Source organism: Chinchilla lanigera, unplaced genomic scaffold (assembly GCF_000276665.1).
Source record: "Chinchilla lanigera isolate Chin_1 unplaced genomic scaffold, ChiLan1.0 scaffold00115, whole genome shotgun sequence".
Taxonomy (NCBI): domain Eukaryota; kingdom Metazoa; phylum Chordata; class Mammalia; order Rodentia; family Chinchillidae; genus Chinchilla; species Chinchilla lanigera.
In genome coordinates this window covers 873,758-898,763 of record NW_004955516.1, presented here as the reverse complement: position 1 = coordinate 898,763, position 25,006 = coordinate 873,758, and the positions used below count along the sequence as shown (strand labels likewise).

Below are 25,006 nucleotides of genomic sequence, written 5' to 3'. Positions count from 1 at the left end.
GCAAACTCTAGTCGGTCTTGTGCTACCGAGGTGGTTTGGTCTTCCGTTGCCCCGTGGCTTCGGCTCATCTCCAGCAGGAAGGCGAGGCTTCCGCCCGGCACAGGGGGTGAGCTGGAGCACCTTGCCCCAATTCCCTGGACGGCATTTGGAGGAGGGCGCACCTCTTGCCCCAACTTTAGGGACCCCCTAATGGGCGCATTTGGAGGCTCCGGCCCGAGGATAGCATTTAGGGGGTGCGTGCTCTTTTGAGTAGACCTTTGGTAGGCGGCGATTGGCGACCGGGTGGGATTTGGGAAGCAGTTTTGGAGAGCACCCCTTGGAGGCAGGACTTGCGGGAAGGTTGGGGGAGGCTCTTAGCATCTGTGTATGAATACTTTGTCAATGAGCAGAATCTGGGGTGTTCCCCCAAGGGGAGAGAAGTTTGAGGCTAATAATAGTCAAGGCGGGAGTTGAGGAGGGCTTGTTTCACCGCGGGACCTAGTGACAGTGGGCACGTTTGGGACCGACGTGGCATTGTGGAGATTCCAGTGGCCTTTGTGACCTCAGGTTCTACAGTGAGGTCTCCGCGCCCGGAGTACCCAGGACTGCGAGACTGGGCAGGTCGGGGCCCAGAACTCCGCCACACAGCCTGCGAAAGAGACGGTCGGCCAGCTCTTCCTGAGCGGACATACAGCCGCTGGGCCTTCGTTGGCCCCGGCTTTATGTATTATTCATGAGGGGGTGGATCCGCGGTGGGGGGCGGATTTTTACCTCTTTCGCACCTGGCCCCCCGCAGGCACCGGTTTGGCAATTTCTCAGGAGAGAAATGTGTGCCAAAGAGAGGTGCTGAAGGGGTTTTCCGAAGTCTGCCGTGTAAACTAGAGTTTATTGCTTATTCATACAATAATCAGTCAAGGTGAGTAGCCCCCTGAGTTTTCTGAGGCTTCTCTAGAGGCTCTTGGATAATTTATGAGGGGCGTAGTGTTTACCTCTTTATCCGCAGGATCCACGTCGGCCTTCTCTTACAGGTTTTAGGATTTAAGCCCTGCCTCTAGCAAAGGGATGAGGTCTCCTGCGTTGTTCATTCTTTAATAGTCCAGTAACCCCAGACTATCAACGAAGGCTCTGGATTCATATCCCATCCATCTTTGCCAGTTGTGTGATCTTTGGTAAATCTTCTGTGAGATCGAAGAAGGTACATGCGGATAAGATTAGCTTACCTTCATCTAGCCACTTTATTAGCCCTTTTTATCTTTGAAACAATCCTAGGCGGTAGGTTATTATCCTGCTTTATAGATAAGGAAACTGGGACACAGGAAGGGTAAGTTGCCTAAGTTCACGCAGTCAGTGAATGGCAAAGCTAAGATTCAAACCCACTCTAGTTCAGAGTTTGTAGTCTAAACCAAATGCCATCATGTCCTTTTCCCAATTTAATAGTACTGCTACCATGGGGCACGGTGGTGTGCCTATAGTCCCAGCTATTTGGGAAGCTGAGGTGGGAGTATCTCTTGAGGCCGGGAGACTAACCTCGGCAACACAGAGACTTGAGGAAAACAACAACAACAAAAAAAGCCGGGCAACTTAGCGAGATCCTTTCTCAAAGTAAAAATTTTAAAAAGGGCTAGGAATGTGGCTCATTGCAAGGTTCCTGGATTCAATCCCCAGTACGGGGGTGGGGGTGGGGGACAAAAACCCGACCTCCATCATAAGGTAAGTTACTGTGACTGTTCTGATTTCTAGGTGGGAAACAGTTCTCAAAGTGCGATGTATGGCGGCTGGTTACCACCTATAAATAATTTTTTATTAATGTAAATATGACTTTGCATGTTGCATATATATATTTTAAAAATTTAACAATGTCTTGTGGCAGCACTGTTCTTAGGCTCATATCGTGATTCATATTCTCTGATTTTAGGGGGATAGCTCAGTGGTAGAGGATTTGACTGCATATTCTCTGATTTTCATGATAACGCATTTCGTCTCTAAAAGGTGGATGAGCTCTATTACTGTCCTCATTTTTACAGTTGTGGAAACTGAGGTGCCTCCAAAAGGCATGCAGTGAGTCTGTATTTGATTGGACCAAGGGAGCCGTGGTGCCGGAACACTTAGTGAGCTGGGGGAAGGGCCTCCACTCCCCCTGCGTTTTCCCTGTGGCTCTATGGATCATACTTTATTACTCAGGAACGAGAAGGCGGGACCACACTGCTCTGACTATGGTGCAGTAATCCCTCTTTGCTGGGTGGAGCTATAGGGTGGTTCTGGTCCCTCAGCCATAATTCATGAGCTGGGTGGGACCTTTCTTGACCTCTGAGTTTCCAGGTTGAGCTACTGCAGTAGCACCATTCATTATTCAGGAGCCAGGGGAGTGGGTTTCCCCAGTATTAGCCCCATTTCCCTGCTTGCAGAGTATTAGATGCAGCAGTAGGCGGGCCTGTCCCTTTTGTTCCAACCCACCAGTCTCATGCATTATTCATAAATAAGATGTGGCCTTGGTCTCCTTGGCTTCCAGGCTGCTGCAAAATCATTGATTATTCATGAGCAGTGGGATGTGGTTGCCATGTTTTAACATCTGCTTTCTGGTTGCCTGGTGTTAGTCCACCAACTTCCCAGCTCCATGCATGATTCATGATCAGTAAGCTTGGCCTTGAGGTCCTTTCTTGGTTTCCATAAAAGCCTGGTTGCAAAAATTCATTCTTTATCCATATTCCACGGGGCGTGCCCTCTTGTTTCACCTGTTTTCCTTATGTACTTACTGCAATAGTAGCCACCAGGTGGAGCCGGTCCCCTTCTAGCCAAATGAATCAAGGGGTGGGTATTTATACATGATTCATAGGTAGGCGTGGTCCTCCTGCATCCGGGTTCTTGGGGGTGGGGCCGAGTGTTTTGTTCCGGCCTTGGGCTCGGCCGCGGCCATCTTGTGCCGGCGGCTGGAAGGACAGAGGTGGTGGGAAGACCATACCACTACCGCCGGGGGAGGAGAAGGCGGTGTTCCTAGGTAGCCCAGGCGGCGGGGAGGAGGAGAAGGAGGAGGGTGGCGGCCGAGCTTGGCTTCGGCTCCTTGAGGAGTTGGCGGCGGCACGACCCGGGGAACCGGCATTGGTAACGAATAGCTTTTCTCAGCACCTGGGCCAGGGCACGGGTTTCGGGAGGCATTGGAAGGATCTGGTCCATCGCTTTGCCCGGCTGAGGTGTGGGCAGCCAGGGGTGATTCTGGCACCAGGGTTCAGTGGAGGGAGGGGGGTTAGATCGTGGGGCGGGGCCGATATTTGCAGTCTGGGACCATTCCATTCCCTCCGGCTCCGAAATCTGACCTTGGGGCCAGACCCCCAGAACTGCTTATGGAGACAGGCTCAGCATCTTGAATCGTGCCGAATCTTGTATCTCAGATCAAAACTCACCCTGGTCTTCCATAGAGGCACTGGGATTAGCATTGCTGGTGAAAGCCCCTTACCATTCTATGCCATTAAAGACCTACTTTAGAATCTCCCACGGGCTGCCTCCTAGTGGAGCCAGACCTCAAGGAGGGTCTGTGTGGTCTTCATTTCTTTAGCATTTTCTGCCAGATCTCCACCCTCAACACTATCAGCCCTCGGAGCTTCCATGGAGATTAGACCCTGTACAAAGCCATTTGGGACTGGCCTTCCTGTCTGAGACCTTCCCATATCAGGTATCCCAGCCCCACCCTGGACCTAGCATCCTCCATCAGAGACCCCCTCAGCTTCTGCCATTAGGGACTCCTTCAGTTCCTACAATCAGCATTTAATGATTTTCTTTTAGGGCATTTCCCCTTTTTCATGCTCCCAGTGTTGTGACACTTCTCCACAGGCCTCAGCATCTTTCCCATCAGACATCTTTAATCCTCAGTATCTTCCCTCAGAACCTCCCAGGGGACCAGACGTCAGGGAGGAGCTGTTTGGACACGTAATCCTCCATTAAAGATCTCCTGCCAGTATCTACTGTGGTGGATCCTGTTGGTTTCTACTACCCTCTGCCAGATACCTCCCCAGCCCCACCCTAGACCCCACTTCTGCCTTCAAAAATAAGCAGGGTTTTAGGTTCTCTTTTCACAGGTCTCCGAATCTGCTCTCAGATCCTTTAAAGCTCCCCAGCTTCTGTTATCAGCTTCAGAACCCCAGTATCATTGTCAGATGTCCTTCCCCTAACTTACCCAACTTGTCCTCCATCAAAGTAGAAAACCCTCTTCTCAGCATCTACTCAGCTTCTGTGAGGTCAAACATAATTGGTCAGAGAAACCCAATCCACTTGGAGACCTAGCCAGTGCTTCCTTATTAACTTTTTTAAGCCTTGAACTATCTGGGCTCATCTTCCCCCTCCACTCCATCAGAGCAACTATGGTACCTAGCATGCCCTGTCAAATCCACAGAGTCTTTATCTTCTATTAGAAATCTGTCCTCAAGGGTCTGTCCCCAGGGATTTCTCCCCCCCCCCAGTACCGGGAATCGAACTCATGACCTTGTGCTTGCCAGGCAGGCGCTATGCCGCTGAGCTAAATCCCCAGCCCCATCCTCAGGGATTTCTCCCAGCCTCCCAGCAGCTACCCTCCCAGCTTCTTGAATTCTAGCATCAGTGTCAGAGATACCTCTCTTCCTGTGAGTCCCTATGACTTTTGCTGAAAGGTTTCTTTCTACCACCAGCATTTGTCCTTGGAAGACCCCCGTCTCCAGATTCCAGCACCTTCCTGATGGACAGTACCCCTCCCCCTAGACCGCAACATCTTCCTGCAGCATCCTCAGGTTGTATGCAGCTTCTCCTAGTAACTAATCTGTCTTCTCACAGCCTCTGAGGGCTTCCCCCAAAAATCCTTTTCCAAACAGGAAAATTTGAGTCTTTACTGACACCCAGACCTGGCTCTCCACCACTGGGGCTGATAACATCTTTCACATCTCCCTCAGAGCACCTTGGGCTCAGACATCCACCAGCTGGGTTCCTGATGTAACATGCCTAAGCTCTTCTCAGTTAACCCCTCCCAGGATCCTTGCCATGCCCCAGCATCACTTCTCGGGGCCCTGGCTTTTCTGTCCTTATCACTTGGCCTTGAGCCTGCCCCCTCTCAAACCTATGCCAGGACTCCTCCCTTACCCATCTCTGCTTTTGGGGATGGAGCATGCTCAGGCTTCACAGTCATCTGTTTGGAGACCCCAGGTAAGTTTTGGAATATTCTGAGCCCCATTTCAGCTTTGCCAAGCAATTCACAGAATCCATGTTCTAGAGACATGATCATGAGTTTAAGAAAGTGTAGTTCCCCGACCCGCCATGGGGGTGGTGAAGGATTTTCACCTCTTATCTAGGGCTGTTCAGCATCTGTCCCAGATGCCTGCTTGCCTTTAAACAGAGTTACTTCAAATCTTGGCAATCAATATCCACTTTGGAGTGGTCATCCCAAACCTGTTTAGACCCTTGCTGCCAACAGAGGTGAAAAGTCTAGATAGTAAGGAGCTCTCTGGCCCTGGATTATTTTTTATTTAGGGAATAAGGAGAGGATGTGTCCCAAAGAAACCAACCAATGACAAGGCAAGATAACTACGCAGTAGAACACTTTGCAGGTGTTCAGGAAGAAGAGCTCACCTCCTTAGGTCCCTAAGTTCTGACCACAGACCTTGACTGCTCTAATCTTCCTAGTAACCCCTTGAGGACAGTTCCTTTTGTCCTAGCTCTTGGAGAAAATGTGGCTCAGAGGAAATAAGATCCCTATACTGGGTCAGAGAGCCAGAAAATGGAAATGGGAATTGCCTTTGTCTTCCTCCTAACTCACCAAGTACAGTTTGGTTCTTGGCATCTCAGCGATTTACCTGGCAACCTGAGGGGGCCCATCCAGCTTCCTGCCTCCCCTCGTCCCCCTCCCCTTTCCTATTAATCCCTTAACCTTCTTGGTTGAGCCCAGAGCTGGGTCCCAAGTGCTCACACAGGAAGATTTGGCAAAGTGATGCTGTGTGACTCTGGCATTACTTCTTCTTAGCCTTTTGGCTAAGAGCAAGTGTGTGACTCTGGGCAAGTAAGTGGAGGTATCTGGGCCTTCGTTTTTCATTTGATGTGGGCATGGAGTTATGTAGTTCATTGGCATCATTAGGATTGGGCAAAGCCCTTTACCCTGTGATTGATAGGCAGTAAGCTCTGAGCAGATGGCAGGGAGCCCTTGTCATTGTGGTTAGTGCTGGAGTGTGACAGGTGCCGAGATGAAGTCTTAGATACACTGGTGGTTATGGTGTGTCTGGGTATCAGGAAACGCTCAGTGTAGGAGGGCTTGTGTAAACAGAAAACTAGGGCATAAGCAAAAGCTCCTAGCTCCAAGCAGCATTGGGGGTGAAGGGAAGTGCCCTGGTCCTGTGGAGCCCTGGTCCTGTGGTTCTCTGCCATCTGGAGCTAATCTCCCCACCCCCTGCCAGAATTCACTGCCGCAGCAAGCTGTATTGTTTAATCTCTGGGACCTAACGTGTGACCCTCAGCAAGTCACCTGACCCTGTGAGCTCAGGCTTTCTCATTTGTCTAGCAAGGATGCTAAACCTGGCCTTGTAGGGGTAAGCGCCATAGAGGGGATGAAACTTAACACTGGGAAGTAGCTTGGGCCTTAGTCAGTGGAGCCTATCCTGGTCCAAATTCAGCCTCTGTCTGTGGAAACCTTGGTCGCCAAACATCCCTGAACGAATTTTTTCCATTCTATGTGAGCTAAGGGGCATTACATATAATAGTCCAGTCTTCACAGGTGTGCCCTGAGGACAGACAAGGCTCAAGGTGCTTTATTTGGCATCTGGCACAGGGAGGGCTCCTAGGAAGTGTATTGATCCTTACTGTTAAACCTGTTTAAAGGGCTCTGGCATAGATGAGACTTGGGAAGTGTTTTCTCTCCCTGCAGCCTTTTGTATTGGTCTGGGCTTGAGTTCCTCTTCCAAAGCTGGGGTGGGGTGTTGGGCTTTCTAAAATTCCTCCCTGAGGCTCCCTGGGGCAGGGTTTTCAGTTATCTCCTGCTACCACCTCGGGGATGTACAAGCCTTGTCTCCCTTCTGCCCCGCACCCTACCTGCCCTTGTTCTGGGGATTAAGTAGGAGGGGAATGAGGAAACTGGCTGCTTGGTGTTGCTCACCTCTGGGCCAGGTCAGTAGTGTGTTCCTTCTTGTCTCAGCAACCCTGTAAGGAAGGTAAACCAAACCATCAGCCCTGCTTCACAGATGACGAGCAGGGCCCCATAGGGGTTAAGTTATACTTGTCAAGGAATGGCAATAAGTCTGTCCCGAATCCGCGTCCCTCCTCTCACTTCCCCACAAGTACAGTTGTGTCTTTTGGCCCATGGGGTTGGAGTCCCTGCCTTACCCTGGGCTTGGGAGAGGCAAATGGCTTAGTAATCAACAGCATGAATTTGCAAGCCTCACCACCTGGGTTCAAATCTTAGCTCTAACAGTGGTGTAACCCTGGGCAAGTAACTTCTGTCTCTCTGTGCCAGTCTGTCCTGTAAAATGTGGTTGTTATAATGCTTTAGTGTTCCTTACCCCACAGTCACAGTAAGAGGCAGAAAAACATTCTTACGGGCCCCAGGCTTGCCTCCAACCTCCCTTTGCTCTCTAGATGTCCAGCTCGCCGCTGTCCAAGAAACGTCGCGTGTCGGGGCCTGATCCAAAGCCGGGTTCTAACTGCTCCCCTGCCCAGTCTGTATTGTCCCAAGTGTCCTCGGTGCCAACCAACGTGAGTGTCTTGTTCCTAGCAGCTGATAAACGTGGCGGTGGGTGGCACAGTGTTTGTTATTGCCCTTGTGCATCTGTCCATGCCCTGTGCCCTGAACCTGTTCTGGTCCTTCATCCTTAGGGAATGGCAAAGAACGGCAGTGAAGCAGACATAGATGAGGGTCTTTACTCCCGGCAGCTGTAAGTGGGGCAGAGGCCTGGCTGGGCTGGGAGGGGACATTGAGAGGGTGGAGTTGGATGGACCAGGATGGGCCAGACCCCGACCCATAGTGCCCCTTAATTTGGCAGGTATGTGTTGGGCCATGAGGCAATGAAGCGACTGCAGACGTCCAGTGTCCTGGTCTCAGGCCTGCGGGGCTTGGGTGTGGAGATCGCTAAGAACATCATCCTTGGTGGGGTCAAGGCTGTCACCCTACATGACCAGGGCACTGCCCAGTGGGCTGACCTGTCCTCCCAGGTACCTCTTCCTTGCCCTTGTCCCTGCTGAGGCACCCACCCCTCTGTGTGCCCCAGCCACTTCACTCCTTCCCTGCTTTTCCCCTTCCTTGCAGTTCTACTTACGGGAAGAGGACATCGGTAAAAACAGGGCTGAGGTGACCCAACCCCGCCTTGCTGAGCTCAACAGCTATGTGCCTGTCACTGCCTATACTGGGCCCCTCGTTGAGGACTTCCTTAGTAGCTTCCAGGTACTTGGGGTACCGCCCACCTTCCTGCCAGTTCTCTGTGAGCCCTTCCCTGTCTGTTGAGCATTGAGCCAGCTGGCTTGGTTGCCAGGGTTCATGTTGGAGCACCTAGAGGATGTGGGCAGGGTGAGAGCTGGGCCCTGCTTTTTCAAGAGAAGATGTGTGCATACCAGCAGGGCAGCATAGTAGGCACGAATACATGAGCTGGTTTGCCCTGCCCTGCTGAGAGCCACTGGCTCTCCTAGCATGGCTTTAGGTGGGACACTTAGACCCTGTGCCTTCGTTTTCCTGTTTGCAGACTGGGCATAGCGGTAGTACTGACTTTATAGCGCCTGTGAAAGTTAAGTATGTAGAGTAGCAGTTGACACACAGTAAAGGCTATGTGGGTGTTTGCTAGTTAAAACTTTTAGGTTAGAAAAGGGCTGTGGGAGCTGACCTTCTGCCCTAGGGGTCCCTGAGGGCCAGGGCACCACAGCTACAGCCTGATGCAGCAATGGGAGCTCACCCTGGTGGACAGAGATAGGCGTTTAGGCCAAGAGCAGAACTGCAAAGACCTGCTGAGCAGGCATTGTCTTGAGAACCGGGAGCAGGTGGGTGTGGTAAGAGTGAGCTCAGACTTTGGCTGGAGACAGAGTCCTACTTCCTGAGTGTGTCTCGCAGGGTATGGTAGGGCTGTGGGCAGACAGTAGTGGGTGTTTGTCAAATAGGTGAGTCAGCTGCTTTCCAGAATCTGCCTCCAGCTATCTCTTCAACTTTCCTGACATGGTCTGGAAACTTCACTAAGTTTCACCCTTGCCAGTTGAGTCTATAGCAGGTTGCCATGAAAGAGAGCTGGCCCAGAAAGGCCTTTTCCTCTGTGCCTGGCCCATGGCCTGAGGCTGTGCTTCTCTTTTCCACAGGTGGTGGTCCTCACCAACAGCTCCCTGGAGGACCAGCTGCGAGTGGGAGAATTCTGTCACAGCCAGGGCATCAAGCTTGTGGTGGCAGACACTCGAGGCTTATTTGGGTGGGTGCTGCCCCTGCCCCCTTTTGTGCTGCTCTTACCAGACCCAGACTGAGACCGCCCCCAGGCTGTCACCACCCTCATCCTTCCTCAGTCTACCCCAATTTTGGATTCTGTATGCTCACTCTTGTTTGGCCTGAGGATGTCTGATCCCCATAGTGATGGGCTAAGTGTGCTCAGCTGTGTCCATTTGCCTCTGGAAGGACAGATGAGGCCAGTGTGCATGGGCCTTGGACATTGGTCCTATTATGTCCCCCTACAGGCAGCTTTTCTGTGACTTTGGAGAGGAAATGGTTCTCACAGATTCCAATGGGGAGCAGCCACTCAGTGCTATGGTTTCTATGGTCACCAAGGTGAGGAAGACCAGCCTCGGGTCCAGGCAGGCAGATGGGCAGTGGCAGTCCTCCCTGTCTGCTTCTGGTTCCCTGAACCTGCCTCTGAGGCTCACTCTTCTTTAACCAGGACAACCCCGGTGTGGTTACCTGCCTGGATGAGGCCCGACATGGGTTTGAGACTGGCGACTTTGTGTCGTTTTCTGAAGTACAGGGCATGAATGAGCTCAACGGAAATCAGCCCATAGAGATCAAAGTGCTGGGTGAGCTCTTGCCATGGGGGCACCAGAAGAGAGCTGGCCAGGGGCTGTAAGGGTAGAGACCTGTCCCTGAGTTCATAGTCCTTAGGAGGAGACACATATCCTGAGTGTTCGACATGAATTGGAGGCAGAATCCCCTGGGCTCCCACCAGTGCAGGTGGGCATAGGGAAAGGGACCTGAGTTGAGTTGGAAGTGCACCTGGGAGGGTGGGCCCCTGTGTACCTGGGCTGAGGGAGAAAAGCCCTCTGGGGTTTGAGCAGAGAGATCAGAGGAGCAAGCCCCTTGTGTCTGAGCTGATTTGGATAAGAGCAGAGGGCTTCCAGTGTAGCCTGGGGCCAGGGACACAGAGTCTCACGGGGTTTGAGCTAGCTCTGGGGCAGAGAGGAGTTAGTTTCTGATGTCCAAATGGAGAAGAGATGGCTCTTAGGTCTGAGCTGAGTCAGGGATATTTTTATCCTTATTTTTGGAGGTGTCTCAGACTTTACGGAAGGCAGGTATACTGAGAGCTTCCTCATCTACCGTAGGTCCTTATACCTTCAGCATCTGTGACACCTCCAAGTTCTCCGACTACATCCGTGGAGGCATCGTCAGTCAGGTCAAAGTACCTAAGAAGATTAGCTTTGTAAGTATGGGGGTGGGGGCAGTGGGCTGCTGCAGGTGGTTCTAGACATTTCGGAGCTCTCCATTTCTTCTGGTTCTGATGTCCTGCTGCCCCTCAGAAATCCTTGCCAGCCTCACTGGCAGAGCCTGAGTTTGTTATGACGGACTTCGCCAAGTATTCTCGCCCTGCCCAGCTGCACATTGGCTTCCAGGCCCTGCACCAGTTTTGTGCTCAGCACAGCCGGCCCCCTCGGCCCCGCAGTGAGGTAGGTGGGTAGGAAAGCTTATCAGAGCAGGTGTCCTTGGTACCGAAGGCCCGCTGTGCCTCTGCCTGGCCACCCTCCCTTCTCCAGAGTGGCCTGATATGGCCTCACTTTGTTCCTTCTGACCCACAAGGAGGATGCAACCAAACTGGTGGCCCTAGCACAGGCTGTGAATGCAAGAGCCCTGCCAGCAGTACAGCAGGACAGCCTGGATGAGGACCTCATCCGGAACCTAGCCTATGTGGCTGCTGGGGACCTGGCACCCATAAATGCATTTATTGGGGGCCTGGCTGCTCAGGAGGTCATGAAGGTCAGCTTGGGTGGAGGTGGGCCCAGAGCCTCTCTGATTCTGTTACTTGCTGTCTGTCTGCCTGCATCAGGCCCTGCTAACCACTGACTGCCTCCTCTTGCCTACCGCCTCATCAGGCCTGCTCTGGGAAGTTCATGCCAGTCATGCAGTGGCTGTATTTTGATGCCCTTGAATGTCTTCCAGAGGACAGAGAGGCCCTCACGGAGGAGAAGTGCCTCCCGGTATGCGAGTGGAACCTGGGAAGGCAGCACTGCGGGCACGTTCTGGGGAAGCCCATCTCTGACCCTCCTTTCTTCCCGTTCCTCAGCGTCAGAACCGTTATGATGGGCAGGTGGCTGTGTTTGGCTCAGATCTGCAGGAGAAGCTGGGCAAGCAGAAGTACTTCCTGGTGAGTGATCCTGTTGGACATCTGCTTTGTTCATCTCCCCGGCCTGACTGCCTCATCTGCATCCTGAGGGAGGGCCTTTTGGTTTTTATACCTATATCACATCTCCTTTGCCATTTTTATTATCCAGAAGGAAAGACTGGTGCAGCCCCCGTGTGCCCCCCAGATACTTGTGGGTCATTTCTTAAAGCCCTAGGACCTATAGCCGTGCCATTAGACCCTCTTCCCCTTTACTGCTGGCTCCTGGAGGAGTGATGGGTGGCTTCGTACCAACCTGTGTCACCTTGACCGCTCCCTGATAATGCCTCTCTTGGCTGCTTCTTAGGTGGGTGCAGGGGCCATTGGTTGTGAGCTGCTCAAGAACTTCGCCATGATTGGGCTGGGCTGTGGTGAAGGTGGAGAAATTACTGTCACAGACATGGACACCATTGAGAAATCAAATTTGAACCGACAGTTTCTGTTCCGGCCCTGGGATGTTACGGTGAGTTGGATAGGGGTAGGAGATGGGTCTTGTCAGCTTACTTTCCTCCTGTCTTTTTCACGTTTCCATTTTTTCTGGCAGGGCCCCTTTTGCCTACTTTTCTTTGGTCTTTCTTTTCCTTAGTTTCTGTCATTCTTTCAACAAACATTTATTGAATATTCTTCTATTGAATCTATGATTTTTCAAAGTTGTTTTCCTTGACTCCCTGTCAGTGCTTCTTAGACATTATGTTAGGGGATCCAGAAACCATTTGCAAACTCACCGATTCACTAGGAGAGTTCCCGGAACTGAACCAATAGTCATATGCACGGCTATGATTTATTACAGAGAAAGGACACAAAGCACAATTATTGTGCAAAAGGAAAAGGCTCATGGGGTAAAGTCAGCTGCAAGTTTCTAAGAAGTGCTGTCCCAGTGGAATTGCACAGGACATTCTTAATTTCCCCAGTTACAAATTATAACTTTATATCCTAACAATACTTGTTATTACACCAGCTAGAGAAGCTTGTTAGAGATCTGGCTGGTCATCTATCCAAATTCTGGAGTCGCAGAAGGGAAGAAAGTACTCGGCATAAACAACAGTGTTGCATGCACAGTTTAGGCACAGTGAGCCACTGTTACCAGGTAGGGAATGACAGGAAGTTTTATTTTATTTTTTAATTTTTATTATTTTTTGTTTTTTTCTGGTACCAGGAATCAAACTCACGACCTCGCGCTTGCCAGGCAGGCGCTGTGCCGCTGAGCTAAATCCCCAGCCCCTGGGAATGACAGGAATGAATCTTCCTGAAATCCAAATTCCTAGACTCTAGCCAAAGGGCAGCCTTGGAGCCAGGCCTTTCTAAAGATTGTAGTCTAGTCAGCCCAGGTCACTCTTAGACAGATGAAAGCTGATTTACACAGGGCTTTATCTGGGAAGCCTTCTGTAGAGGACAGTGTTACTTTTGCTTGCCCCTTTTGGTTGATTCATTTTATTCACCAGATAGTTACTATTTTCAGGGGAGTGAGAAATCTTAGAGAATGAAACAAAGATTCTAGTGGGAAAGAGCAGATTATAAACAGCTGCTAAAATGTAGCAACAGTAAAGGATACAGTTAATGTTGGTGAGGAGCTCTCTGCAAAGGCAACAACAGACAGATAAGATAAGGGAAGTTGAGCAGGCCAAAGAGGTTGCTTTGTAGCTTTGGTTGTAGTGGTTAAGGAAGGCCTCATTTCCATGAAGCTCTTGCTGAGGGACTAGAGTGCGCTCTTCTAGTGGAGAGGAGTGCTCTGGGCCCTGATAAGAGCCTATGCAGTCCTATGGAGGAGGTCTTAGATGCCACCTCAGTTTAACCAAAGTGGTCCTGGAAGCCAGGGGTGGGTTCTGGGAAGGGGAGGGTATGTGACCAGACTTGAGCTTTGAAAAGTCCCTTCTTGTCTGTGTGCCATCACCTGGTTATAGTTGGGGAAATCCAAACCTGGGTGCTGTTACCTGAAAAAGCAATAGGTGTTGGGTAGGCAATAAATGAAACAAAACAAAATACTGATGTTAAGCCCACTATTTCTAGGTGGTACTTGTCCTCTGCTTCCCTTTTCACTGAGCTTCTGCCGTATCTGTCACAATCCCGGCCATGTGGCATTGACACAGCCTCTCTCTCCTACTAAATCAGGAGGCCTCCTGAACTCAGAGCCTGGTTCTCCAGCATTAAATAAACCCTCAGGTGGACAGTTCTCTAGGTGTTTGTTGGTGAATGCACAAATAACTGAGCTCTGTTTCCCCATCCCTACCCTGGACTACACTGCTTCACCTCTGTAGAAGTTAAAGTCTGACACGGCTACTGCAGCTGTGCTCCAGATGAATCCGTACATCCGGGTGACAAGCCACCAGAACCGTGTGGGTCCTGACACAGAGCGCATCTACGACGATGATTTTTTCCAAAACTTAGATGGCGTGGCCAATGCCCTGGACAATGTAGATGCCCGTAAGTTTGGAGTTGGATGAGGAGATCAGGGGCAAAGTTGTGTGTATATGAGAACTGCTGGCCTTCCTGTCTTCAGACATTCCTTTCCCTCCTCTCATGTCATTATCCCCTCTCTCAGGCATGTACATGGACCGACGCTGTGTTTACTACCGGAAGCCGCTGCTGGAGTCAGGCACGCTGGGCACCAAGGGCAATGTACAGGTGGTGATCCCCTTCCTGACAGAATCCTACAGCTCCAGCCAGGATCCACCAGAGAAGTCCATCCCCATCTGTACCCTGAAAAACTTTCCCAATGCCATTGAGCACACCCTTCAGGTGATTGAGGCGGGGAGTGGGGAGCAGTCTGCCAGGCCCTTGGCCTTTAGGTGGTGCAAGCCTAAGTATAAGATGGCCTTTTTCCCCAACCTTCCCTCCCCCATTTCCCACCTGGCAGCCTAGGTTTCTAGAGTGACTCATTCTTTTTTTTAATATCTATTTCTAAATTTCTCTAACTCATAGACAAGTATAAAGAATACTATGGTGAATACTCAAATACCACTTTTTTGCCTAGCTTTAACAATTGTTAATATTTTACCACATTTTCTTCTTAGATCGATAGTTTTTCCTTTTTTTGCTGGAGTATGTCATGGTATCACATTTTATTTCCTGCTATTTCTGTCTACTTCTGCAAAGTAATATTTTTGTATAATAAGGTCTTCTAACCTCAGCACTATTGGCATCTGGGGCTGGGTATTTCTTTGTCCTGAGGGTGCCGTCCCATGCACTGCAGGATGTTTCCCAGCAGCCTTGGCTTTTGCCCACTTGATGTCAATAATACCCCCTTGCCATTGTAACAACTTAAAATGTCTCTAGGCATTGTCAGATGTGTGTGTGTATAAGCGGGGGAGAATCAAGCCCAGTTGAGTCCTGCTATCTAACCAAAACACCATTTTCATGCTGAAAAAAATTAATAGTTACTTCTTAGCATCTCTCCTAGTTACTTGTTTCTAATGCTCAGTCCATATTCATGTTTCCCCAGCTGTTGCTTAAAATGAGGTGGTTTTTTTTTTTTGGTTTTGTTTTGTTTTTGTTTTTTTGTCTTTTTGATTTTTCTTGGTTTTTCTGGTTTTTCTCCGGTACCAGGAACCGAACTCATGACCTTGTGCTTGCCAGGCAGGTGCTTTTGCCGCTGAGCTAAATCCCCAGCCTTTTTTTTGTCTTTTTGAGACAGAGTCTCACTATGCAGTTCAGGCTGGCCGTGAGCTCACTTTGTAGCCCAGGCTGGTCTCAAACTTGCAATGATCCTCCTGCCTCTGCCTCCCGAGTGCTGGGATTACAGGTGTGTACCACCACGCCCAGCGAAAATGAATTTTAACAGCTGGTTTGTCAGGATAATTCTGTGACTGATAGATACACATGCAGAGCAGTGCTCATACTCATGTAGCTGAAATCTTACAAAGTGAACTGGAAAGACCTAAGGATAAACATTGTCACCATTTGGAGTAGTTAATAGGAGTGCCGGGGTGGGGAAAAGACCAATTCTGCCTGTCACTTTCCATTCTGACCCTGTGGTTCCAAAGTGGCTGTCTTTATGTTTGCTCCCCACCACAGCCTCACTAGGCCATGTGTGACCTTGAATTGAACTTCATATCCCTCTATAATATGAGGATGACAGTAGCATCTACAGTACCTGACAGGGCTGTTGTAAAACCCATAGCACTAACTACATGACAAGCACTGTTTTAAATAACCTTTAAATATATTCACAGTGGGGCTAGAGTTGCAACTTAGTGGCAAAGTGTGTACTTAGCATGCATGAGAGCCTGGGATTGATCCCAAGGGGTGCAAAATGTAGCGGGGTGTGGTGATAATCCCAGCACGCAGGAGGATTGTTGCAAGTTCGAGACCAGCCTGGGCTACAAAGTGAGCTCACGACCAGCCTGGGCTACAAAGTGAGCTCACGACCAGCCTGGGCTACAAAGTGAGCTCAAGGCCAGCCTGGGCTACAAAGTGAACTCACGGCCAGCCTGAACTGCATAGTGAGACCCTGTCTCAAAAAGACAAAAAAAATGTAGTTCTACACACAGGGACTTGTTCATTATGTCCTAGCAACCCTGTGAGCTAGGCATTGCTGTTGCAATAACTATTTCAGAGGGAAGGACAAAGAAGTAAAGGTGTCATGTGTGCCTAAAGTCAACAAAACTAGGAAATATGTAGTAGAGGTGGAATTAGAACCTAAATCTCTAATGTCTGTTCTCCAAAACACTTCACTAATGACCATATTTACTGTCCTGGGAAGTCTCAGAGGATAGAACTTCTGTCTCATTTTCTGCTCAGTCCCTAGAGCCTAGATAGGGAGAGTGAGGTGGAGAGGGAGGGAGGGAGGGAGAGAGAGAAGAGAGAGAGAGAAGAGAGAGAGTGTGTGTGTGTGTGTGTGTTCCTTTTTTGAGATAGGGTTAGGCTGGCCTTGGAAGCAGTCCTTCTGCCTCAGCCTCCCAAGTGCTGGGATTATATGCGTGTACCACCACACCCAACATGCTTTTGGTTTTAGTCTAATTTTTTTGTTTTGTTTTGTTTTGTTTTGTTTTCTGGTACCAGGAATTGAACTCTGGACCTTGCACTTGCCAGGCAGGCGCTGTGCTGCTGAGCTAAATCCCCAGCCCCCCTTTTTTTTCTCTTTTTTAATTTGTTGGTAAAATGTACTTAATTGATATATTTGCTTTTTATCAAGGCATAACATATGTAGAATAAGGTACATTCTACTAAATTTTTTTACTTATAATACTGGTATGACCACTGCCCAGATCAGGTTGGTTGGTTTTTAAATTTAGGAGCTGGGGAGAGTAGAGGAGGTTGGGGGCTTCTTGGACTCTTGCTTGCTTTATTCACACATGGGATTTCGCGTGATGTAGGAAGCCCATTTTGTCAGCCGTCACTCCATGTAATCCATTTCCTCTGTCTGTAGTGGGCTCGAGATGAGTTTGAAGGTCTCTTCAAGCAGCCAGCAGAAAATGTCAACCAGTACCTCACGTGAGTAACTCATGCGCTCTCACCCCCATCCCTGCCCACCAGCCATGGTGAACTGGCTGCTCTCCACCACTGTCACCCTCAGCACCAGGCATGCTTTGCAAAGCATCAGGATGCTTGGGCCTCACACTCTTAGGGGTCAGGGCTAGTTTTCCATGGAAAGGGTGGGATTTCCATGGAGCCTTTTCCTGGTGCCTCTGTGTTATCCTGCCCTTCTGCCCTCTCCACCTCCTGATAGAGACCCCAAGTTTGTGGAGCGGACTTTGCGGCTGGCAGGTACCCAGCCATTGGAAGTACTGGAAGCTGTTCAGCGCAGCCTGGTGCTGCAGCGACCACAGACCTGGGCCGACTGTGTGACCTGGGCCTGCCATCATTGGCACACCCAGTACTCCAACAACATCCGGCAGCTGCTGCACAACTTCCCTCCTGAGCAGGTAATGCACTTTGCTGGGTTCATTTGGCCGCACGTATTTCCCTGCAACAGAGCCTGCCAAGGGCTTTCCATGTGGCTCCTCCCAGTTACTAGGCCAGCCCTGGCCCGTACCCTGCGATATGGGAATCTCAGAGGAATGATTAAGCCAGACATGTGTGTTCTGGTCCCTAGTCTTTGGCGCAAGATATGGTTTCTGTTTTCCTTACTGTGATGTGGGCTGAGTGATATACGACTCCCCCTCATGGCTATAGGGACTTCAAGGGAGAGATTCTAGAGTTAAGAGCACAGGAATCTGTGTGTTCAAATCCCAGCTGTCTTTGAACGTGGGCATGCCACTTGTCTCTGCACCAGTTTCCTCAGCTGTTAACTAAGAGCAGTGGTAACCTACCTCATGAGGCTTCATGAGAATTAATTGCTATTAAGTTAGTACTGTCCCTGGTAGTCTACAAAAGTCTGTTAAATGGTTTTCTGCCATGTACAGAGCAGAGGAGTACCCTGGAATTGGTAAGTTGTTTCCTCAGCCAAGTCCCTCGTTCATCCTGGCTTCAGAACTTCCATCTACAGGACCCTATAGTGTATGTAGGTGTTTTGTGATCGGCTCTAGTGCCCTTTGATTACGCAGGCAGGTATAGTGAGCCAGAGCACATCCAGGGGCAAGGCAACAAGTCAGGATTGTCAGAGAGGCCTACTCACAGGTCCTGCTTCTCAAAGTTCTTTCTCACTGTCTCTTAGCTCACAAGCTCGGGAGCTCCCTTCTGGTCTGGGCCCAAACGCTGTCCACACCCACTTACCTTCAATGTCACCAATGTAAGTCTCTTCCCGGGGGGCTCTGAGGGTCAGGTGGAGGGTGAGTGGGTGGGAAGGAGGTGGTGGCTCCCCACTCAAGGGCTGATATGCTCTCTCTGCCCTGCCCTATTTTCCCCCAGCCCCTGCATCTGGACTATGTGATGGCTGCTGCCAACCTGTTTGCCCAGACCTATGGGCTGACGGGCTCTCAGGACCGAGCTGCCGTGGCCACACTCCTGCAGTCTGTGCAGGTCCCAGAGTTCACCCCCAAGTCTGGTGTCAAGATCCATGTTTCTGACCAGGAGCTGCAGAGTGCCAATGCCTCTGTTGGTGAGGGCGTTTGGCCAGTTGGCCAGGGGTTACCCCCACTTGACCCTGGCCTCATCCAGCCTCCCAACCAACCCCCTGCCCCTAGTTTTGTAACCCCAGAAGGGGGTCAATTATCCCACCTCCTTCCCGCTCTCTGGAAGGGTGTATTTGGCTTGCTTTGGTTTTCGCTGTTTCTTCTTGACCTGTTCACCCAGGGGCTGTGATCTCTAGGACTGCTCTCTTTCCACTGATAACCTGCCCTCTGTGTCCTTCCAGATCTTCATCTCCCCATCGTACTCCCCAACCCCACTTGTTTCTCTGCATCTTCAACCCAGCGTTGCTCTGCATACTGGTGCCTGGTCCACACGTTTATCCACCTGCCCTCCCTTGTATCTGTCATGCATCTGTAACTCTGTCTTCCTTCCAAAGTAGCTTCCCCGTCATGTTCTTTGTGTTTTCTTCTAGTCTTTCCTTCCACATTTGCCTGCCTTCCTCTCTGTATAGTCCATCTTTTTCCTATATTCCCTCCCGCCTGTCTCTGTATATATTGTGTAGAATCCCTTTCTCCTCCTGTCTTCCCTCTATTGCCACATCCATGCATTTCCCCTCATCATCTCTGTTTATCTTTTCTATCCCATCTACCGTGTCTCTCCACCCTCCTCTTCACTGTCCTCCCATTCTGTCTCCTGCTCTACTTTCTCCTGACCTTTTCCTCTGCTTTTCACCGTCTTCCAGGTTTGCACTCTGCTGTCTTGCTTTACTTTTCTGCTCTCCCATGATGTCTTTCGAAATCCTGTATCCTCCTGAATACTTTTTGTCCCACCTTAGCCTATATCTAAAGGGCCATGGTGTCCTTCTTGTTGTTCAGATGACAGCCGTCTAGAGGAGCTCAAGGCAACACTGCCTAGCCCTGATAAGCTGCCTGGATTCAAGATGTACCCCATTGACTTTGAGAAGGTACTGAGAGGGACCCTGGGTAGGGCAGGGGGATGGGCTGAGCAGCCTCATAGGACTGGAAAAAGTGGGTCTCTGGGGACCTGGACCCAGCCCAGGTGTCTCTGAGGATGGGATTGTGGGCCTACCACACTTTTCTGAATGGATAGGTATTCCTAGCTCCCTCTATAATCTGAGAGAGTCCAACGGGTAACTGCAATAGAGGATACTGATGTCCCCAGAGGCCAGGAAGCCTTTTCCTCATCCGATCCACTCTTCGTACTCATAACAGGATGATGACAGCAACTTCCATATGGATTTCATTGTGGCTGCATCCAACCTTCGGGCAGAAAACTATGACATTCCCCCTGCAGACCGGCACAAGGTGAATGGAATCTGGGCCTGATATTCTACCTGCCTCCAGGCTTTAATTCCCCACATTCATCCCTTTTTTGTCTTTTGAGACAGGGTTTCACTATGTAGTTCCGGCTGGCCTTGAACTCACTTTGTAGCCCAGGCTGGCTTTGAACTTGGCAACGATCTTCCTGCCTCAGCCTCCCAAGTGCTGGGATTACAGGCATGCACCACCATGCCTGGCCCATGCCCTTCTATAGATCCTGAGCCTTTTGACACTTAACTACCACTTTTCTTGGTTCCTTCCTGTCTCACAGAGCAAGTTGATTGCAGGGAAGATTATTCCAGCCATTGCCACAACCACAGCTGCTGTGGTTGGCCTGGTGTGTCTGGAGCTATACAAGGTAGTTCAGGGGCACCGAAAACTTGACTCCTACAAGAATGGGTTCCTCAACTTGGCCCTACCATTCTTTGGCTTTTCTGAACCCCTGGCAGCACCACGGCACCAGGTAGGGGCCTGCATCAGGAGGTGGGTTTGTGAGTGGGGTGTGTGTCTGTGGCGCTGGCTCTAGTTTCATGATACCCTATTACCAGGTGAGGGCTTCTTCAGTGTACTTCTTTTCAGTCCTTGTTCATTTATATATTAATCACATCATTCAAGAGTGTGCTGAGCACTGCTGTTTCTCTGCCTATGGCAGTCATCAGAAAAGATGGGATACTTGAATTATGCCCCGAGAAGTATTGGTTTGTGGGGGTGGGTACTAGATACAGGACCTTTACACTGAGCTACATTCCCAGCCCGCCCCATCCTTCCCTTATTTGGAGACAGTCTCACTAGGTTGCTAATTTGCTCAGGTTGGCCTGAAAGTTGAAATCCTCCTGCCTCAGCCTCCCACAAGTGCTGGGATTATAGGCATGTGGCAGCACACCTCCCCTTGGGAGGTTATTAATAATGATGTGATAATTGCAGCTGACATTAAATTCTTGCTGTGCTGGGTACTATATTTGGTTCATCTACTAATTCATTTATCGAGCACCTACTACTGTATGCAGGTAGTCTTCTAGGTGCTAAAGTTATATTTATCAAATAGATTATATAAATGACATGATAAATAATTATGGAATCCCCCAAAAATAGCTTTCAGGAGGACTTGAGATTAGTAGGGGTCAAGGGGATGGTTTTAGAGTTTGATTTGATTTGGTGCTAGAGGGATGGAACCCAGTAGCTTGAGCATACTAAGCACATGTTCTCCAGCTGAACTACACAGCAAAGGGCTTGGGACTTCAAATGTGGGTTGGCTAGGAAAGCCTTGCTGAAAAACTGATGTGTGAGCTCACATGTGGAGGAGGTGAGGGGATGAGTGTGTAGGCCTTGGTAGAGGCTCTGGGACTAGTCCTTGCAGGAGTACTGCGGTAGAAATATGCCTGGCATGTTGGAGCTGTAAAAGGCCAGTAAAACAGAGTGGGTGAGAGGATGTGGGGTAGGAGATAAAACTAGGGTGTCAGTGTTGGGGAGGCTTGTGAGCCATCAGAGGGTTTGAGTGCTTACTTGGGTGATGTGGGGGCCATGAGAGGGTTTTGGACAAAACTTACCATGTTTGCATGAGTGTGGGGTTTTCCTCCAAAGTGGTCCCATCCTGTTCTCTCTTTCTTCCGCAGTACTATGACCAAGAATGGACGTTGTGGGATCGCTTTGAGGTGCAGGGGCTGCAGCCTAATGGGGAGGAGATGACTCTCAAACAGTTCCTTGACTACTTTAAGGTAAAGCCCTTCCTCACTTTCACCCCACCGGGGGAATGGGGTGTCCTGTCCACCCCATGACACCGCTGTTCCCCTCCCTTCCCCTCTAGACAGAGCACAAATTAGAGATCACCATGCTGTCCCAGGGTGTGTCCATGCTCTATTCCTTCTTCATGCCAGCTGCTAAGCTCAAGGAACGATTGGATCAGCCGTGAGTTGCTGCAGCACACAGGGAAGGGGTACCGTGTGCATGGGGGAGAGGTGGGGCTCACACTACAGTTCTCCCACTCCTGTCGCTGTCCTTCACCCCTTCTGTCCCTGCGGCCTCCCTCTCTTGCTTTCTACATCCCTCACCCTCTGCCCTACCCGTCTCCAGGATGACAGAGATTGTGAGCCGTGTGTCGAAGCGAAAGCTGGGCCGCCATGTGCGGGCGCTGGTGCTTGAGCTATGCTGCAACGATGAGAGCGGTGAGGACGTCGAGGTCCCCTATGTTCGATATACCATCCGCTGACCCCTGTGTACTCCGGGAGGCTGACCCCACCCCCGATCCTCAGACGCCTTCCTGTCTCAGGCTCCCATTTGGCCTCTGGCAGTGGCTCAGCCAGCCAACCCTGGTATTCCCTTATCAACTCCTTACCGAAACCCCTCATGCCACTGCTTCTTCCCTCATTTGGAACCTGAATCCTAATAAAAAGGTATTAACCCAGAAAAGGCCTGCTCTGCTAGTTCCAGGGAAGAAAGGGGCTTCCTGGAGATGTCTGGCTCAGGTGGTAATGCCAAGGGCTTAGATCCACACCAGCTGCCACATTCCTGGGAAGAGAAGACATGGGAGTTGCCACCTCTTCCTGCCCTCTCCGCTGACCAAGGCATGGAGGCACTGTTGAAGCCATGGAGAGCAGGTGCTTGGGTTCATATGCCTTTAGTACTGATTTGTGCTAGGTTTGAATCTGGCCTTCCCTATGTTGTGGTTGTTGCCTCACCCCCAACCCCCAGTGAAGAGGAAAGTTGTGGCAAGCACACTGCCAGGGCTTGGTCAGCATGTCTTTATGCCCTTTGACCATGAGACAGACCTTCACAGTGATGATTCCCAGGGGTGCTGGGAATGCCTGTGGCATCCTCAGTTCACCTCCCCTGCTGTAGGGGCCTCAGGAGTGCCAGTGCCTTCGGGGATTCTCTGCAGCTCCCTGACTGGGGATTGGACCCAGGGCCTTCACGCTGAGCTACATCCCTTTTTAAATTTCAGGATAAGGTCTCCATAAGTTGTCTAGTCTGGGCTTAAATGTGTGATCCTCCTGCCTCAACCTCCCAAAGTTTGGGGTTATAGGCATGTACTACCACACCTGGCAGTTTCAATGGAAGTATTTGGATGAGAATATCTGGAGAGAAAAAGCTATTTTCCTTCCCTTTGTCAGCCACTTGACCTGCCTGTCCTTCCCTTGAAAGGTGCTCAGGCCTCCTGCCTTCAAGAGGAGAGCTAACTGGGGGCAGAGAGGTAATCATTGATTAGCACAGGCAGCAAGAGGCTCACCGCCAGCCTCACTGGACTGTGGAGCTGCCACAGAGTAGCCTCAGTCTTGGCTGAGTGCTCCAAACAGTTGAAAGCACCACTCTGGCTACCCACTCCTGCAGTGTTGCCTTCCTCCACTGGTACTGGCTCCTGGTGCCTGAGGATGCTGTCCATTTATACTTCTGTCCTTCACCCAGCTAGAAACCAAACAGGACCCGTCACTTGACTCAAACCTGAGTCAGCAGTACCTGTCCCCAAACCAGGCCCAATTCCCATCACAGTCTGTCCCCACGTCTACCTCCTGAGCCAACTGCTGGCCCCCATGACTTTTCCTGGCTTGCTTTGGATGATCTCTTTCTCCGATAGTTACTTTATTTTTTTTTTTGAGACAGGGTCTTGCTTTGTAAAACAGGCTGGCTTCAAACTCACTGCAATCCTGCCTCGGCCTCCCAAGTGCTGGGAGCCTGTGATGAGCCACCCACCTTTTCCAGTACTGGGAATTGAACCCAGGTCCTTGAGCTTGCAAGCACTCTACCACTGAGCTATGGAAATCCCCAGCCCTTGTTGTATTTTGAGATAGGGTTTTGCTAAGTTACATAGGCTTCTCTGGAAATAGCAATCCTCCTGTCTCAGCCTCCCGTGTAGCTAGTATTACAGGCAGTATGCCACTAAGCATGACTAAAACTAGCTTCTGAGTCACCCAGTACTCCTGGCTACATCTTAATCCCTCCTCCACATACCATTTTATCATGTTTGTTTCCTCTTATAACACTAGCTAGACAGGGCCCAGCCAGCAAGCAGGCTGGTGTTGGGTCACTACACTGAGCCCCTTTAACCCAGCTGACACAAAGGACAGGGTGGAACATGGATGCCTCCTTTGTTTTCACCTGGAACTATTTGCTTTTCAGGCAGTCAACGAAGATTTAGTGCTGTGTGCCAGGCATAGTTGTAAGCATTTAGAACACTGCAATGGATTAAAAAACAAATGATCTGTCTTACTAGATCTTACGTTCTGCTAGGATGAGGCCCAGGATAGACAGACACAAGTAAATTATTAGAAGCTGATTAAAGCTGGGGATGTAACTCAGCAGTTTGCTAGCATGTGCTAGGCCCTGGGTTCCATCCCTAGCACAGGGAACGGGGATTGATCAGTGTCTTCAAAAGGTGAAAAATTGTGCCAGGTCTGGGGATATGGAATCATGGGATTACAGGCAGAAAGGTTTTTTTTGTTTGTTTTGTTTTTTGTCTATTTGAGACAGGGTCTCACTATGCAGTTCAGGCTGGCCGTGAGCGCACTTTGTAGCCCAGGCTGGTCTCAAACTCACAACGATCCTCCTGCCTCAGCCTCCTGAGTGCTGGGATTACAGGCGTGCGCCACCAAGCTCGGCTAGGCAGGAAATTTTAAATGGGGTAATCAAGCAATTCATCGTGGAGGTGACTATAGCAAGGATTTGAAATTAAGGTAATAAGGCACACTCCAGGCAACAGGAACATGAAGTGCAAAGTTCCAGAGATTGGATTGTGCCTGCTTCCACTCAGGAGTTAGAAGGAAGCTAGTACGGCTGGAGTGAGGAAGAAGTTCCAGAAATGAGGTCTAGGCTATGGGGCGAAATTTGGTCTTTGTCAGTATTTCCCCTCCCCTCATGGTAGGAAGCCCTTGCTATCACGAACCTTACTGAAAACTAGTGGTGTGAACAAGGCTACCGTAAAGGTAAGCCCAGAAGCAGCCAGGAAGCTGCCTTTGAGCTGCGGTGCAGTGTAAGGAAGGGCTGTTGCCATTTGAGCTGGACTTGGGGACACTGTAGTTTTGCAGGTAGAGGATTAGGTATGCCTAGGAGTGTTTGGCACACAGCAGAAGCCAACAAATACAAAAAGAGTAACTACACTGAGCAAGGGGAGCCACGGGCGAAGCTGTGACGGGCAAGGAGAAGTAGAGAGGTAGCACGAATCCTAACTCAGGGCACGTTCGCAAATACAGGAGACAGGAA

The 25,006-nt window shown here is 50.2% G+C and overlaps 1 protein-coding gene across 7 annotated transcripts; it reads left to right on the top strand.

The window, feature by feature from the left end:
- Uba1 (ubiquitin-like modifier activating enzyme 1) lies at positions 1 to 22,222 on the top strand. Of its 7 annotated transcripts, XM_005408956.2 has the most exons (28): positions 2,867 to 3,078; positions 3,530 to 3,646; positions 4,635 to 4,733; positions 7,558 to 7,674; positions 7,795 to 7,853; positions 7,962 to 8,130; positions 8,225 to 8,359; positions 9,256 to 9,362; positions 9,622 to 9,712; positions 9,822 to 9,954; positions 10,477 to 10,574; positions 10,672 to 10,818; positions 10,949 to 11,125; positions 11,242 to 11,346; positions 11,433 to 11,513; positions 11,836 to 11,991; positions 13,784 to 13,949; positions 14,068 to 14,264; positions 16,894 to 16,958; positions 17,194 to 17,389; positions 18,121 to 18,195; positions 18,315 to 18,504; positions 19,352 to 19,440; positions 19,709 to 19,801; positions 20,088 to 20,279; positions 21,430 to 21,531; positions 21,621 to 21,721; positions 21,887 to 22,222. In XM_005408956.2, exons 4-28 carry the CDS (start codon positions 7,558 to 7,560, stop codon positions 22,020 to 22,022), a joined length of 3,177 nt encoding a protein of 1,058 aa, XP_005409013.1. In that variant the 5' UTR covers positions 2,867 to 3,078; positions 3,530 to 3,646; positions 4,635 to 4,733; the 3' UTR covers positions 22,023 to 22,222. The 7 variants fall into 7 exon arrangements, with proteins under 7 accessions (XP_005409016.1, XP_005409017.1, XP_005409013.1 ...); XM_005408958.2 differs by lacking the exon at positions 3,530 to 3,646; XM_013506923.1 differs by lacking the exon at positions 4,635 to 4,733.
- Positions 22,223 to 25,006: the final 2,784 nt, after the last annotated feature.

Coding starts and splice junctions, on each gene's coding strand:
- Uba1 (XM_005408959.2), top strand. CDS start 7,558: ATGTCCAGCTCGCCGCTGTCCAAGAAACGTCGCGTGTCGGGGCCTGAT. Junction 11,347..11,432: donor CGGAGGAGAAGTGCCTCCCG/GTATGCGAGTGG, acceptor CCCGTTCCTCAG/CGTCAGAACCGTTATGATGG. Junction 20,280..21,429: donor TGGCAGCACCACGGCACCAG/GTAGGGGCCTGC, acceptor TTTCTTCCGCAG/TACTATGACCAAGAATGGAC.